A 16,835-nucleotide genomic window follows, 5' to 3' on the forward strand; every position below is an offset into this window, starting at 1 on the left:
TTTGAAAAATGGAGGACAAGCTGAGGATAGCTCACACTTCCACAAAGTTGCAACGAAGTAAATCTCCGTAGAAGACTGTTAGACAGACTGTAGGTGTATCCATCTCGTGGGATTCTGCTGCTGATCAACAAAGTCCCATCCTGTATTAAAAATGCAAGAACCCTAATGAGAAGTCTGCCTTACTGCACCGTATGTGTAAGTTGTCACAATGGCTGTTCACCTGTGAGCTTCACACAGAGGGCTACGAAGCTGGTGAAGGGCCTGGAATACAAGTCCTGTGAGGAGCAGCTGAGAGAACTGGGGTTGTTTAGTCTGGAGAAGAGGAGGCTCAGGGGAGACGTTATTGATCTCTGCAACTCCCTGAAAGGAAGGTGTGAGGAGCAGGGGGTGGCCTCTTCTCACAGGTAACCAGTGATAGGACTAGAGGGAATGGCCTCAAGTTGCACCAGGGGAAGTTTAGGTTGGAAATGAGGAGACATTTCTTCTCAGAAAGAGCGGTCAGGCATTGAGATGGGTCGCCCAGAGAGGTGGTGGAGTCACCGTCCCTGGGGGCGTTCAAGGAAAGGTTGGACGTGGTGCTAAGGGACGTGGTTTAGTGAGTGATATTGGTAGTTGGGTGATGGTTGTACCAGATGACCTTGAAGGTCTTTTCCAACCTTAATGATTCTGTGATTCTATGATATATCAGACCACGATGAAAACTGCTCCATGGCTAACAGAAAGGCAAGCCATGATGAGACATTACACTTCAGCCTTTAATACTGTAAAAACCATCCCAGTGCTTCCAATAAGCATGGCCTTAGGGAAAGAGCTTCACAACGAAGCAGTGGGGCTAATGAGCCCATGCATCTGTGCAGGCTCCTGGTGCCCACAGAAGTGCAGCACTCTGTGCAGCCCTCAGCCTGCGAGTGAGGCAGCCCCACATCCCCAGGCACGTGCCCCCCTTCAGAGGTATATGTGCTGCACTAAGGCACTGCAAACTTAGGGTTTTGAGAGACTGGCCATATTAGTCTGTGAATTACAGATGATTTATAGTTACATATAGTTATATATATGGTGTGTGTAGCATATATAGCTACATATGTGGATAAATGTTTTACGTGGAGTTAGATTCAATCTTCTATTCACGAAACCCTACCAGGGTTCATTTTACATAGCCTATGCTGAAGTGCTGCTTTATTCCCCTTTTTTTTCCCTTTGGTAAATGATGGAAAATTCCCAGATCTAATACTCATCTCTGTAACAAACGCATAGCTTTCAGCAACAGGACAAAAAGAGCATTTGTATCATATTCTGTGTTTAGCTCTTATATGTAAGCATTTGATGAACACACCTGAGAACATTGTATCTACAAGATCGGTGGGCTTCTTTTAGTGACTAAAGGCAGCTCACCTTATGAAGCCATTAAGTCTCTGGAAACCTTACAAAACCCCGCAGAATAATAGTTACTAGACAGAACAAGAGTTTCTGCACTGTTATAAACAGATCTGCTAAATGCTCTGGTAGAAAAAAATGTTTCTTTGCAGAAATAATGTTTACTTTCTCAAAAGTGAATGAGAAAAGGCATTTGTGAATAAACCTAAACAACCTTTATTACCTAAAGAGGTTTTATGTATAAAAGCATTATGCTGAAACAATTTTCTACTCAATAAAGCCTACTACAGCTTCCTTTGTCCAGTTTAATGTCAGTGTGCTGGAAAGCGGTGGAAAATTACAAAGTATGGTATTCGCTGTGTGACAGCAAAGCAGCTTTCAGCTGGACAACAAAAGAGCGTGAGACTGAATGAAAGGATTTACTAAAAGTTAAGCAGGAAGTAGCTAAAAGCAAATTTCAGCATCTGCAATGAGGAAGGTAGCATTTGCAAATCTACTCTTTATGGATGGATTTTCCATGGAAAGATAACCTTCTGATTGTTTTGATCTAAAATGCTTATTATAAATGGCATAACACAAGCAATTACCCTAATATGAGTTACAGCCTTCTTGTGAGATGACAAAAAGCAGACAAAATGTCAGCTGATGCTTCTTTATGTAAGAGAGTTACAAAATCTCATGACGTATTTGTTGCAGCTAACTGTGATCAAATGTCTACATAGGAAATACAAAACATATTGAGACTACATGGAGAAAAAACGGAGACTGATAAAAAAACACCAGAGAACCAAATCACAATAGCAGAGAAGTTCAGTGCTGTGGTAGCTGATTGTCAATAAGGAAAACTTGTTTTCCTTCATTCAAGGAACGATGAAAAATATTGTCTGTTTAATAGGTGCAGTTCAAATAGGAAGGAAATCCCACAGTCAAGTGCATCCAAACAAGGCTTCTGAAAAGTTATTTGGAATTTAAAAAATATCCATAGATCTGATGTATTGTGGCTGCCAAAAACTGATGGCGTATGTTTATGGCCTTTTTCTTTAAATTCAACCATAAAAGAAATTAAAAGTCTTGCCACCTAAAGAAAATAGGACAGATAGCAGTGAGGGTGAAATATCCAGGGTCAATCTCTGCCGCAAACTCAAACTATCCCATAGGATAAAAATATTCTGTTCCGTATACCATCCACCTACACTCCCTGGAAAAAGTTCGTCTGAGAGCGCTTCGAGCTGACTTTAAGTCATTTAGGGCTTGTTTTTCAAGAACTAGTCAGGCAGGACTGAATTTGTGACTACTGAGTTTACAAATGAGGAAAAGAGCAATATTGTCTAATACATTTCAGCTCAAAAACAAAACACGTGATTCTGGAAGCCATTTTTGCTGAGGCTTTGTGGATTGACTTTCATTTAAAGCAACATGAATTTAATGTCTAGTAACCTCCTGAAGTAGAGAGCTTACCCTTGCTTTGGATAAGGCTGAGATTCAAATTTTAGCAGTTATTAATGAGCAATTCTTGTTTATTTTTTGTCTAGTTTTGGGACAAATTGCTGTTTACCAAGCACCAAGAAGCATGCAAATGTCCTATAGATGTGTTATACTATGGATAAATGGCAAATAAATTACAAAGCAAGCAGACAGCACTGGGAAAAAAAATGGCCAGGATGCAGCACGATGAAGCTGAAGAGCATAGGTGTCTCATTCCACACCTCATCTCACTAGTTAAATTTGACATTAAGTCATTTCACCTTAGTTTTACTAAGTTTTACTAAGTAAAACTAACTATTCTGTCCAGAATATCAGAGGACTAAAACAAGAACAATTGATAAAAAAGAAGCAAGGAAAGAGTTATATGAGAAGATGTTGATGAAAGAAACTGCAACTTTCCCATACTGGAAAGCATCCCCTCAAACTCCTCTTGGCTTCCAAATAAAACACAAGCAGCGGATTTATGTTTCTTCTTCGGTAACTGAATTGCAGTGGTAAGCTTCCGTGAAGACAAAACAAAAGTAGATTAGGGCCCAAACTTGCTCAGATCTTGCCTAAATCTTCAGTAGCTTTTTGTGCCACCTACCCATCATTTCTACCACATTTTTGTGGATAATTCCAGAAGAAAATAACTGATTTGGATTTAAGGCAAACTCCCACTTTCCCAAGCAATCCCAATGCCCACGCTCACCCCATCTAATGGCCTCCCACCTCAACCTCGTGTTCCTTCTCTCCCCAACACAGGTCTGTCAGCAGGCAGAGCCTGTGTGAGCCACTCTTCCCAATCACTGTCCATGGTATTTTGCTTCGGAGCACAACCACCCAGATCCCAGACCTCACATACCTTCCATTCACGCATTGTTTTCACTGGCACAAATTGTTTTGGAGTTCCAGATGACAACAGCAAAATTTATAGTCTAGAAGCTCCACAAATTAAGTGTGCTTTTACCATGATTTTCCTGGAAAAATAAATAAACCTCCCTTGTTTTAAATCCAGGTAACTGAGTATTTCTGTTTTCCAGCAGAGCCTAAGGGTCCCAATGAAACCTGGACCCAAATGACCAGGGCACTCCAGGAGAACACAGAAGATGAGACAAAGAACTAGCAACACTGGCCAGGCAAACCCACGGGTGATTACATGAAAGTTTCAAGCAAATACATAACCAAAGATTTCTGTGAACATGTTCCTGATTAGCAGGAGGCAGCAAAAGAAGCTTAAAGACATAGACTTCCTTCTCGTGTCCTTCTATTTTCAAGAACATTTTCAGAACATTCAGATTTGTTATCATATCTTTGTACCCACCATCTCCAGAGTGTGTCTTTGCTTCGGCTACAACATATTCAAACTGTTGGTGATAGCGAGCTTCAGATTGGGCACGTTTTGCAATAAAAGAGCAGAAAAGTACAGACTGAAGAAATAAAATTGGCCTGCTTGCCAGGAAATTACTGTGCTATTAAACATGATGATGAGATTCCCACAATCACAAGGGAAGGGAAAACATTTGAAACATATTAAAAAGGCTTGAGGATAAATTCGCTGCCAGCTTAAGTGCAAACAGTCCCTCTGACTTTAATACAGCTTACTCCTTGGAACCACCTGATACAACAGGTCTTTGTTTTAAGCTATGTTCTTACCATGTATTGCATGGATCCATATGACCTATTGGTTGGCCTGCTTTCCTACTTTAATAGAAACTTGTAACGGCAAACAATGGTTAGGAAAAAAATACATTTTGTTTCATTACAGTTTGCCAAGTGCCTATAAATATTTGAATCATGTTTCTGTGCATGTGTCACAAACACTGTGTTTCATTTGGAGCAGCAGATACATTTAAGTTATACTTTGAGCTCATGATGAACGTAAAGCTGTTAATGTTCTGACATGGATCTTTGTAATTATGAACAGAAACGTAGCTTTACTTGACTGTCTACTTATTCTTTTATAAAAATACTGCATGTTCATTGAAGTGGAGATGACCAGCTCACTTTATCAGCACCTCACTAGGGAACATGCACAGTCTTTGGAGTTTAATGCTCTCTCTCCAGAACATTCCCAACTGGGCAGAGCCTTTCTGCTACCCATCACATCTTGGAAGTGACCAGAAAATCCACCAAACCCACCACGCAGGTGAAAATGGCAGAAGTCAAAATCATCCTGGCATCCAGACTCGTGCTCTAGTTCACCTCCGCTTGACGGCGTTCCGATCAATGAAATGGGAGTGTGTGTTTTGCCTGTAAAAAGCAGTTTTCCCGGGGATTCTATAGGATATGCACCAAAATCCTTTCACTCTCTACAATGTTAATAGGTCTGTAACTCAGAGGCAGATTGCTTTTCATTATTTTCCCTAAATACAATGCAAAATAAGAATAAACTATCGCCCCCTCCTTAAAAAGCTTAAGTTCTTAGACCGTATGGAATGAGAGGGCAGATAGAAAACAGACAAGCAAAAAGGCATTAAAAAACTATTCTTAATATTTGATTCCTAACCCAATTTAGGGAGGTGATTTATGACTGTAATGTGGCAATATTATAAACACCCAATGTTTACTACTTCTATTTTTTTTTCCAGCAAATTGGTTGAGCTCATTTCTGTGACACACACGGCCGTGTAGTTAGTTCCTTACCGTGGAAGCCCACAGGGCCATGTCATTCCCATGCATCTTACAGCAATGTCATCTTCTAACATCTCTTTTAACAGCACAATATAATCTGCTAGTGCAGGTATTTGTATTTGTAGCCATTTTGAATAGCTACAGTTTGAAATTTTGGAAGAACAAAAATTCAAATTATGCATTTCTATTTTTATAGTGAAGTTACTTATTTTTTTCTGTCTTTTATTTAATTTTCTAATGACAGCTTCACCTTATGAAGTTTGGTTACAAAACAGCACTGTATGTGGCTTGGATTGTAAATGATTGACTTGCTAGAGCTTACTCTGAAAATAAGGTACCATCTAAATGGCAGAAAGAACAAGAACTAGCTGTGGGTCATCATTTATCATGTCATGCAATAGGAAACAAACATCCAGCAGAAGGGGGCAGTACTATTCAGTGAATCCTACTGCATTCAGACACCTTCTTCTTTAAATAGAGCTGTCAAAAATAGGTCAGGTGGGGTTCTACCTACCAATATGGGGCAAAAATCTACATTATCTTATACTCCACTATGTATACAATTATGACATAATTTCCATGGGTAGTTGTTAAGAAACACCTCAGAATGGCAAAGCTGAAATTCACTTCATGGGTGCAAATATCCCCAACGAGAAACAAAGCCTTTCCTAATTTTTCCCACTGAACCACAGCTACAGATAAAATGAATGAATATAACTGGGGGGGGGGTGGTGGAAATGATGCTTTGAAAACTTGCGAGGAAGACACGCAATGGGCAAAATCTCCCACTCTGTCTCCCTGACACAGAAACACCATGCTGGGAAAATCATTCTTCCCAGATCAATGGAACTTGCTCTAGATTTTCAGGAGCCAGGGCAAAAAATGGAACAGCACCAAGGCAGGGATACGTTTTCCCCTTTGCCACCTTTCTGGTGGCATTATTGAGGTTACTACGGATGGCTGTGTCTCTTCCAGTGTTTCCCTGAGACCTGGCCTATAGGAACCAATAAACTGACCTCAGCAAAGAGGCGTGAATTCAATATATATTCTATATACATTCCTCAACCTTTCATATGCAACCTGGAATGGAAACAGAAACAAGGGAATCACAGCCTCCAGATGTTTCGGCTGAAGTAAAAATGTTGAGGAAAAAAATGTTGAGGTTGAGGAAGCTAGTACCTTCCAGTGATTGCTTTCATCTGGAGCAGAGGATATTTAAAACAACTATCATTAAAGTAAAAATAATGGTGGTTTTTGTTTGTTTTTTTTTTTTTCAATGGGAGTTTGTATGTTAAAAAAAAATTGAGAATTTGTTAGTTGGGGCATAAAATCTCCACCTGGTGGTGAGTCTTGACACAGCAAAATAACCTATTTTTAAGGATAAATCCCATTCTACCACATGACCTTGATTAAAGGCAATCCTAAAACAATACGTGAGGGTGAAGGGCAGCCTTCGGAAAAACAGCAATATCCAATCCCCCTGATTTTCCATCATCTTGCTTCAATGCGTGAGAGGAGCTGAAGGATCCTTTCAATTGCACCACAGCCACCAGCTGCACAAATGACCTTTCCCAGCGGAAATCAGACCTAACGACAGCCCTTACTTCACCACGTGCCCTGTCCGAGAAGCATCAACACCATGCCTGCAGCCCAGGCTGCCCCCCTCCCTCCAGCCTACATCCGCAGGGGTTAGGGTGGAAGGCGAAGAAGTGCTCATCAGTTTGGCAGATGCGACAAATGCCCCTTGCCAAGGACAAGTGTCCTCTCCTGAAACTGAAGTTCTACTCCGTTTGCACGTCATTTATTTCTAATAAATCAAAACTTTACCCAACGTAAGTTACCCTTATCCCCAGGGTTCTCCAGATCCCTCAGTAATGTTTTATCATTTCAGAGATAATTCTCTAGCACACAACTCATTCAGTTTTCCCCTAACCATTGCTGGTTCTACACCTTAGAAATACTTTCTGCATTTACAGCTTCCTACACATTTATTAAAAAGTAACACCCCTCTCATCTGACATTTTCTTACAAAGCCTTGTAAGACACAATAGGAACAGTGTAAAATGGAAACAAAATCTACAAAGCCAGACCCTCGATCTACGGAGTTGCCCCTTTGTACACCCTGAACATCATCCGTGCTTTGCAGCTGGTCAGTATGGCTCCTGATGCGGGAGCAGAAGATCCCCATCTCACATCTGAAAAGCTGAACCGCCCTTGCACAACCTGTACGAAGTCGTGACTTGCACCCAGCTACCACAGATGCACATACATGCTGCTGGCAGCCGGGAGTGTGACCAAAGCCAGTAGTGTGCTATCTGCATATACATACACACGCATGTATGTGTGTCTGTGAGCACAGAAATTAAAGTTAAAATCAAAATACACACCTTTTGCTATGCCAGAAGAATCATGCAATTATGGATTTTCGTGTCCCTCTCCAGAACATCCAGGATGGCCTATTACTGTGCACACAAATTATTCACTAACCGCGACACGCCTGGGCCCGGCCAGGTGCAGGAGGCGTTTTGGAAACCGGGCTTGGAAATGGGTGCGCTGGGGGCCTCGGGACCGCGGGCCGGAGGAGGGCGGCGGGGCCGACGGGCAGCGGGGGGCCCCTGACGGCCAGGAGCAGGCTCCCGTCGGGCAGGAGGCCCCTGCCGGGCAGCGGGAGGCTCCCGTCGGGCAGCAGGACGGTCCCTGCCGGGCATCAGGACGGCTCCTCCCGGCCGGGCCCGGCCCGGCTCGGCCCGGCCGTCCCCTCCCCTGCCGGCTCTCGGGGCCCCGCCACAGCATGCTCGGCCCAGCCCGGGGTCGGCCCAGCGGCAGGCGGCGGGGCGGGGCCGAAAAATTCCCAATTTCGTGACTTTGCGGCAGCCCGCTGGGAGTGAAGGAGGGGTGACTCACGGCGCCCGGGATAAATAGGCGGGTGCTCACCTGGGAGCAGCACTGGGTCCTCGGCGCTGAGCATCCGCAGAGCCCGACCAGCACCAGCACCAGCACCACGGAGCCCCGCCGGGATATGATCCTGCCCTGCGCACTGGTCCTCGCTCTCCTGGCTGCCGGCCACGCAGGTGAGACCCGTCCCGTCCCGTCCCGACCCGACCCGACTCGACCCGACTCGACTCGACTCGACCCGTCCCGTACCGACTCGTCCCCGCCGGGCCGGCAGCAACCGGGGAGGCGGCTGCGGTGGCGCGGGTGAAAGCGGCTCGCATCGGGCCCCGAGGGGCGCGGCGGCGGCAGCGGGGCCGGACAGGGGGCGGCCGTGAGGGGCCGGCGGCGGGCGGCTGGTGGCCGGCAGGGTCCCGCAGGGTCCCGCATCCCAGCCCCTCTGTCCTGGGCGTGTAAGGAGCTTCCAAGGGGCTCTGCTGCGCTTGCGGCCTAGGGGTGGTCACGGGGTGTAGGTTTCCAGGTGGAAATCCAGAACGGTTTTCACTATTATTTTTTTTTTATCTTGTACTTTTTTTGGTTTCTAGAATACTTTAGTATGGTAGGAAGGATGTCAGGCCTCCACTGACCTGTGTGAGGTAGCACAAATGCTCTTGAGAAGCTCGTCGCAGTCCACACTGTCGAATTCCTAGTTTTTGTCGTTAGCTGTTACCCATAGCTGTCTAAAGTCTAGTGTGAGTGCGTACTCATTCTCTTGACATCCCAGTGAATATTAAACTTCAGGGCACTGTCAACCTACATCCAGAAACTTCACTCAGTGTGGTGAGAACACTGATCTAGGTATAAAAGACACTATTTTAATTGGAGTATTTGATTTTGTTCTAGCCAATCCTTGCTGCTCAAACCCATGTCAGAACAGAGGAGTATGCATGACAACAGGATTTGACCAGTATGAATGTGACTGCACAAGGACAGGATATTATGGGGAAAATTGTACAACACGTAAGTATCGTGGATCCATTCTCATGGAAATCAACTTTGAGAATTCAATTCCAGAATTGCAGGCTATTCTTAATAGCTAATTTACAATCTTTCCATCTGTGCTCACAGCGGAATTCTTCACATGGCTGAAACTGACATTGAAACCTACGCCAAATACTGTCCACTACATTCTCACCCACTTCAAAGGAGTCTGGAACATCATCAACAACATCCCCTTCTTACGAGATACTATTATGAGATATGTATTGACGTGTAAGTATAAGTTCTCCCTTCTCCTACTCTTAAGTGGCAGGAGCTACTTGTAGGACTCCAGAATACTCGATCAGTTTATTCATGAAGTAGCAAGCTAAAATGTACTAAGATAAAAACACTCTAAACAAAACTTAAAATTTCAGTGTATTGCATACTTGATGTGAAATGTGCTTTCAGACAGAAATGCATTTTGCTCTCATCACTGATAAAATCTAGGATTTTGCTAGCATATAGCATAAATTGAGCCATTTGGTGCAAATTTCAATAGTTGGATCCAGTTGCTAATTCAGAACCTATTCCTGTTATTCACCAACTGCCAGTTACTGAAGTTAAATGGGATTTATATGTATGGAATTTGTCGATGCAACTGCTGGCGAAATATATGGAAACAATCTGGCCATGTGACTTACTTCTTGAGACTAAAAGGTATAGTTTTAAAATAAAAACAAATACATATATTTTTCTTTTTTCTCTCTTCCAGCAAGATCACATTTGATTGACAGCCCACCAACTTACAATAGTGACTATAATTACAAAAACTGGGAAGCTTATTCCAATCTTTCCTATTACACAAGAAGCCTTCCCCCAGTAGGACGTGACTGTCCGACACCAATGGGTGTTAAAGGTAAGGAATAAAACAGATGCATAACATTCATTTCTAGGAATTCCTATTTATCTTTTTGTCTTAGAAAACACCAACAGGCAAGCTTGTCTACAACCTTTTAACAGTGTAATTGACTTTGAGAATAACCATGTATAGCATATTGTGTAATGACCTTAAAGATAACCATTCTGGCGTTCGTTGTTGAATCCTGCATTAATAAGTTGAAAATAGTACGTCTGTTTTGTTGTTAGGAACAAAATTAAGTATTAACCATAGCTGTCTTGAACATCTCACTTTACTATAAGGAGATTTTCTTTTCCTCGTAGGTAAGAAAGAGCTCCCAGATTCAAAGCTGATTGTGGAGAAGTTTTTGCTGCGGAAAAAATTTATTCCTGACCCACAAGGCACAAATGTGATGTTCACATTCTTTGCCCAACACTTCACTCATCAATTCTTTAAGACAGACCACAAGAAAGGACCTGGTTTCACTAAAGCTCTTGGCCATGGGGTAAGATCATAGCTCTGTAACTCAAACACAGCACTTAGCTCTTAGGAGCTACTAACTAGCTAGAATGATACCTTACAGGTAGTCAGAATGCACAAAGACTAGTACATATACCATTCAACATGCCCTGCAACAAATCAGGAAGTAATGGAAGGGGGAAGGCAAAACTCTGGTAACCGAATAGCATCTCACATAATTCTCTTTAAAAGCTTTGTACAGTGAGGGCTATGACTTTTTTTTTTTTTCCCCAAGAATCTGCTTTTGCTAAATATGTTACGTCTAGTGAGTATCTAGAACTACCCTGTTGGACTCTTTCCATCAGTTGCAGAGATACTTTACGGTATCTCATGTGTGCTGCTAATTGAAGAGACTTAATTAAAATGAACTTCAAAAGCAAATTTGAATTTTAAGATCTTTATCTACAAAGCAGACAGCCTTTGGATAAAAAATTTTTCAATATGAATGTTGTGTGTATGTCTAAAACAGAAAGCTGTAAAATGTTTGTGTATATAAAGAGCTGCCTGCATAATAAAAAGCTGCTGACACTCTAAACAGAGTCCTCTTAAATTGCCAGTCCAATTTAAAAACTTACACAGTGATTGCTCCAGTTGCCAGGAAATAATTTGGCTTCATCTTAAATATCATTGTGTGATACTTATAAGGTAACAATATTATAATTAAAAGGTAAACATTTAAGGGATGAACTCATATTGGCATCCACAGAAGTAGGACCTATCCTAAAATAGCAAAAAATGTAGCTTGTCTTCATGTTCCAAATGCTTTTATTTTACAGGTTGACTTGAATCACATTTATGGAGAGACTCTGGAGAGACAGCTTAAACTGAGACTTCTCAAGGATGGAAAGCTAAAATACCAGGTATGTCTTATCTTCCCGCCTTTTTATTAGATGACATATTTCTTAAAATTAGTGCTCTGCTTGCAGTGTTGCTTGCTTTAAGTCAGCGCTAACAGAGTCAATACATCGTAACTCATAAGCATCATAGCTTATGACTCTCCTCTTCTTTCTCCCTTCCTCCTGTGTGCCCTCCTTGGCAGATGATCGATGGAGAAATGTATCCACCCACAGTGAAGGACACTCAGGCAGAGATGATCTACCCTCCTCATGTTCCTGAACACTTGCAGTTTTCTGTCGGGCAGGAGGTGTTTGGTTTGGTCCCAGGTTTAATGATGTATGCTACAATATGGCTGAGAGAACACAATCGGGTCTGTGACATCCTGAAACAGGAGCATCCAGAGTGGGATGATGAGCAGTTATTCCAAACTACTAGACTCATATTGATAGGTGAGTGTCACTTCTACTACGTGCAATTCAAATGTTCCGTTGAGCTTGATGCTTCTACCTGTGATGTAGTGCAGCTGCAGTAAATCTAGTAAGAGGAAAAACTGTTACTTAATTGGTGTATGAGGGCATAAATCTGAGCCTTCATGACCTGTCACTGGAATTACATTAAAACACAGCTGCCTCCTGCTATGTTAAATACCAAAACTGAAGAAAATTGAGTCAAGAGATACTTAATTCTGTTATTTAAGGGAAACAGAACTGAAAGCAGTGAAAAGATGGGAAGCTAAGATTTGTTTCTTAGAGAGGAGGCCTGTGAGGCTAGATGACCTCAGTTGCTCCCAGAGAATTTTTTCTTTTTTTTCCTCTTCTGGGGTTGGGTCAGTTCAGGTATGCTTTAAGATGGGCTGTGGTTAAGTCTAAAGTTCAGGAAGCTACATAAAATGTTATTCTACATACTTCTCCTGTCTAATTGTCTGCTAAGTGGTATTTCATCTGTTAATGTTGACGCATACCAACTTTGGAAAGACTGTGCCCAAATCGTGGATGAAACAGTAAACCAAGAAAAGAAAATTGTTTTAAGCAGCTCAGAAGCTGAGAGGTTGCTTTCAGATACTAGCTTTCTTTATTATCCCCTACCTCTGTCCTAGATAGTATATTATAACCAAGCACCATGTTGATACTAATGTATGCTTTTCTGCAAATTCTGTGGAAAATAAATGTAAGTGTAGCTTGAGGGGACCAGAGTGAAGGAAGCTGTAAGGTGAAAAAAAGTTTGTCTGCCGCAGCCAAAAACTTGGGCTCTTAAGTACTGTTCTACCCCCTACTTTTAGTCACATAAAATACATGAATCTCTCTCTGTACTATTAGAGAATGCTGAGGAGCGTTTGCTATCCTGATCCCTATAGTATTTTTTCCAGAAGAGTTTAGAAATGGCATGTTCTCTCAGAGATAGGGTTCCCCAGTGTTTCTCAGGGAGTCAGTACCAATATTGTGTCCTTTTTCCTTCTCCAACAGGAGAGACAATCAAGATTGTTATTGAAGATTACGTGCAACACTTGAGTGGCTACCACTTCAAACTCAAGTTCGATCCTGAGCTTCTGTTCAACCAGCGATTCCAATACCAGAACCGAATTGCAGCTGAGTTCAATACCCTATACCATTGGCACCCACTTCTGCCTGACACTTTTCAAATACATGACCAGGAGTACACTTTCCAGCAGTTCCTCTACAACAACTCTATAATGCTGGAACATGGCCTTTCCCATATGGTGAAATCTTTCTCCAAGCAAAGTGCTGGCAGGGTAGGTACTTTCTCAAGTTAACAATTTGGGGGTTGCACCAGGGGTGCAGTAAATCTATCCAAAACTATATAACGGCACAACTTCCTCGTAACTTTTATCTGGAGATCTTATTACTTTTCATCTTTACTGAATAGGTTGCTGGTGGAAAAAATGTTCCTGCTGCAGTACAGAAAGTAGCAAAGGCTTCAATTGACCAAAGTAGACAAATGAGATACCAGTCCTTGAATGAGTACAGGAAACGCTTCATGTTGAAACCATTTAAATCATTTGAAGAACTTACAGGTAACATTTTTTAATCCTTCTTCGTAAACGAGTGCACTTGTCTTTAAAATGGCTAACAGAAGCCTTCAATCCTGTTTCTGAACTTCAGCAGGATGGTGTTGCCATGAAAACAGGATTTTTCCACTTATTGTGTTTATTCATCAATAATTACAGGAGAAAAAGAAATGGCTGCTGAACTGGAAGAACTTTATGGAGACATAGATGCTATGGAGCTGTATCCAGGCCTCCTTGTAGAAAAGCCACGACCAGGTGCCATCTTTGGCGAAACAATGGTAGAAATTGGTGCACCATTCTCTCTGAAAGGACTGATGGGAAATGCTATCTGTTCCCCAGAGTACTGGAAGCCCAGCACCTTTGGTGGAAAAGTGGGATTTGAAATAATCAATACTGCCTCCTTACAGAAGCTCATCTGCAACAATGTGAAAGGCTGTCCTTTCACTGCTTTCCACGTCTTAAATCCTGAACCCACGGAGGCAACTATTAATGTTAGTACTTCAAACACAGCAATGGAAGATATCAACCCCACACTACTACTGAAAGAGCGATCTGCTGAGTTATAAAATATTCATCTATTTATTTATTTATATAAATTATTTTATTTATAGCTTAAAGTTTAAAAAAAAAAAAACTTTTGCATCTTCACTTTGGGGGTTGCCCTAGATTCCTTACTCAGGTAAGGCTTCCACTTACAAAAGGGATTTTCTGTGTTTCAGTTCTACAGCAGTGAATCCCTTGTTTAAAATCTTCTGTAACAGAACTACGTATTCCAAAGTGGATGAAGGTTCCAATTTTTATTTTGTGTTTTGTATTTGTTTTAATACGTGACAACAGGTGTTGGGTTTTGTCTTGTGTAGGTCGCAGAACACTACAAAAGCAAGTTGTTGCTTAAGCTTGAAAACAGGTCATCAAACTAAAAGTACAAGAAAATTTGACGTAATGAAAACTGCCGGAAAAGATTCTGAATTCCATATGAGCACTCCAAAACTAACAAATACATGTTTATAAGACTTTCTTATTTTTGTAAAGTCAGAAAATGCGTTGCATTGATCAATGATACTACCTCTCCCTCACTGCAAATAAGGCACTTTGCACAGTAACTTGCATGTTTGTGGGTGTTTGGTTTTTTCGTTGTTTTTTTTTGTAAATCTGTCCTTGCTTAGGGCATTAGGGCATTATACTGTTTTTTGTTTTTTCGTGTTTTTTTTATTTAATTATTTAAAGAAAATAGAACTAGTCTGAGATGCTTCTTGTTTTTGAAGCATATTTCACAAAATTATTATTTATGTAAGAAGATGATAGTAATCATACTGAGCTTAGAAATGACTATAAGCCTGAAATACAAGGCTGCTTGGCAGCAGCCAATGCATTTTATTTTGCAAGTTCGGGGAGGTCTTAAACTTAGTCCAAAGTATTAGTGTTTTTTTGTTGTTGTTGTTGTTTGATATTTTCATAGCTGTAGTTCTCTGGTCTACTTGATAATATAAATTTTAATCTGTCACTTTAAGGACAAATGGACAGTACAGTTTTAGTTAAGAACATGACTATAGTATAGGTTTGTGTACCCAAATTGAGATTATTGGGGAATAATAAAAACTGGGAAGCTATGTAAACATAGGCAGCACTGAATGAGCAAAACCTCAAGGCAACAAGACTTTGTTAGCTTAGGTCTTATATACACAATCCATAGTCATGAATTAGAGCTCTATTTATTTGATTGGGGGGGATGCTAATGTTTTATTTATAGATTATAAACAGAGGCATTTTAAATGAGTGGCTTAAGCTTAACAAAAACTGGCTAGTTAGCACAAAATGTCCTAAACATGTGTCCCGATCCAGCACTAACATTTCTAGCCTCATATGGGCACATAAAAAGTTACACAGGATCTTGTACCAGCACTTAAACTTTTGCATATAAGGGTATCTTTTTTTAATTTCTAGAGAGGAAATATAGAAGATGATCTTCCCATAAAAACAACTGGGGAACTATAGGTAAAAAGAATGTCACTTCAGACTGGAGTAGAGCAGCAACCTGGTATTCTGTGCCCCCACACAAAATTCCTTGACTACTTGTGGAAAAGGACTTGAGTTTGTTACATCTGAATCTCTCAATCATTTGTAGAGGCTTGTGTTGTAATGGGTATGGTAGTAGAATAGCTTGACTTGTGACTTCTTTGTTTCTATGGATTTGTTTGAAAACACTGATTACCTTCTGCAGAGTAAATTTGTAACCATTAGTGCAATTAGCTGACTCCAGATCTCCTATAACAATCAGTACCAATGACTGATTTGAGATGGTCTTTGGTATAAACGCTTCGGGAGAAGGAAGGGCATTTTGTTTTGTTTCTCCATTTGAGGCACAAAGAAGGGAGAAACTTCAATAACCTTGTACAAAAATGTGGTCAGGACCATATATTCTAATAAGAGAAAACTGGTCATCGGCTAAACATGTAGTCATTCAGATTATCTTTGGAACACGTCAGAGCACCTTTCTACCTTTAACAAAGAAAACTGCTTGGCTTAAAGTCAAAGAGGGGCAAGTCTGGACAGATTTAGTTATTTTGGGGTAGGTAAAAAGGAATTTGTGAGAAAAAGTTTATGTCAGCTGAGTTGCTATAAGCTGCTTTGGAAAGGAATCATGTTCACTGTGCATTTTGTACTCTGAAGCCACATTTCACTTGTCTGTGACCCAGCCTGCTGGGTTTGGCTGGGTTCAAGTTGCACATGATAAATATGTGTTTGAAATTATTTATTTAAAATTCTGTGAATTATTTTTCACTTTATTTTTATAGGACAAGAATGTTTTTAAAATGCAGTTGCTTATATAAATAAATTGAAAACATTACCTCAATAGGCTCCTGTGATTGCAACTTTGTATTAAACAATTTTCTCATTTTATTTTCCATTCATCATTAAATGAGTAATCTTAGGGATTTACCAAAAATGGGCAAAGATAGCTTTTAAATTCTAAATCCTGAATTCTCTCTCCTATTCCCAAATCAAGGTGCCTATAACTCAAATCATCCAAATATAGTTATTTTTCTCTTCTGCCACTACTGAAAAGGGACTTCATTATGAAACCCATGGAGAACTCACCATGCTGCATGCCAGCAATGCTCTCTTGAGTGTGTGAGCATTTTGGAGGGAAGGTACGTTGTTGGCGTCAAATAACACTGTGCTGGTTTAACCAACCTCCCTTTGCTGCTATTGAGTACTAAAATGTTCGAA

General features: G+C 41.1%; 2 protein-coding genes across 4 annotated transcripts in view; one reads left to right on the forward strand and one right to left on the reverse strand.

Annotated features, from left to right (window-relative positions):
* The window catches only part of PLA2G4A (phospholipase A2 group IVA), a 116,772-nt gene extending 108,545 nt beyond the window's left edge, over positions 1 to 8,227 (reverse strand). Inside the window, exon 1 of one of the 3 annotated variants that reach the window (XM_035537142.2) lies at positions 7,860 to 8,227. The gene's annotated coding sequence lies outside the window, so the exon portion shown is untranslated. The remainder of the gene's footprint in view (positions 1 to 7,859) is intronic. The other 2 variants (XM_035537143.2, XM_035537140.2) reach the window with 2 other exon arrangements.
* A 193-nt stretch (positions 8,228 to 8,420) lies between these two features.
* On the forward strand, positions 8,421 to 16,455 carry PTGS2 (prostaglandin-endoperoxide synthase 2). Its single transcript, XM_035537146.2, has 10 exons — positions 8,421 to 8,543; positions 9,247 to 9,363; positions 9,472 to 9,615; positions 10,097 to 10,240; positions 10,546 to 10,727; positions 11,518 to 11,601; positions 11,781 to 12,027; positions 13,042 to 13,328; positions 13,463 to 13,610; positions 13,764 to 16,455. Exons 1-10 carry the CDS (start codon positions 8,492 to 8,494, stop codon positions 14,168 to 14,170), a joined length of 1,812 nt encoding a protein of 603 aa, XP_035393039.1. The 5' UTR covers positions 8,421 to 8,491; the 3' UTR covers positions 14,171 to 16,455.
* The last annotated feature ends 380 nt before the right edge of the window (positions 16,456 to 16,835 follow it).

The sequence above is a fragment of the Cygnus atratus genome, chromosome 8, assembly GCF_013377495.2.
Source record: "Cygnus atratus isolate AKBS03 ecotype Queensland, Australia chromosome 8, CAtr_DNAZoo_HiC_assembly, whole genome shotgun sequence".
Lineage (NCBI taxonomy): Eukaryota > Metazoa > Chordata > Aves > Anseriformes > Anatidae > Cygnus > Cygnus atratus.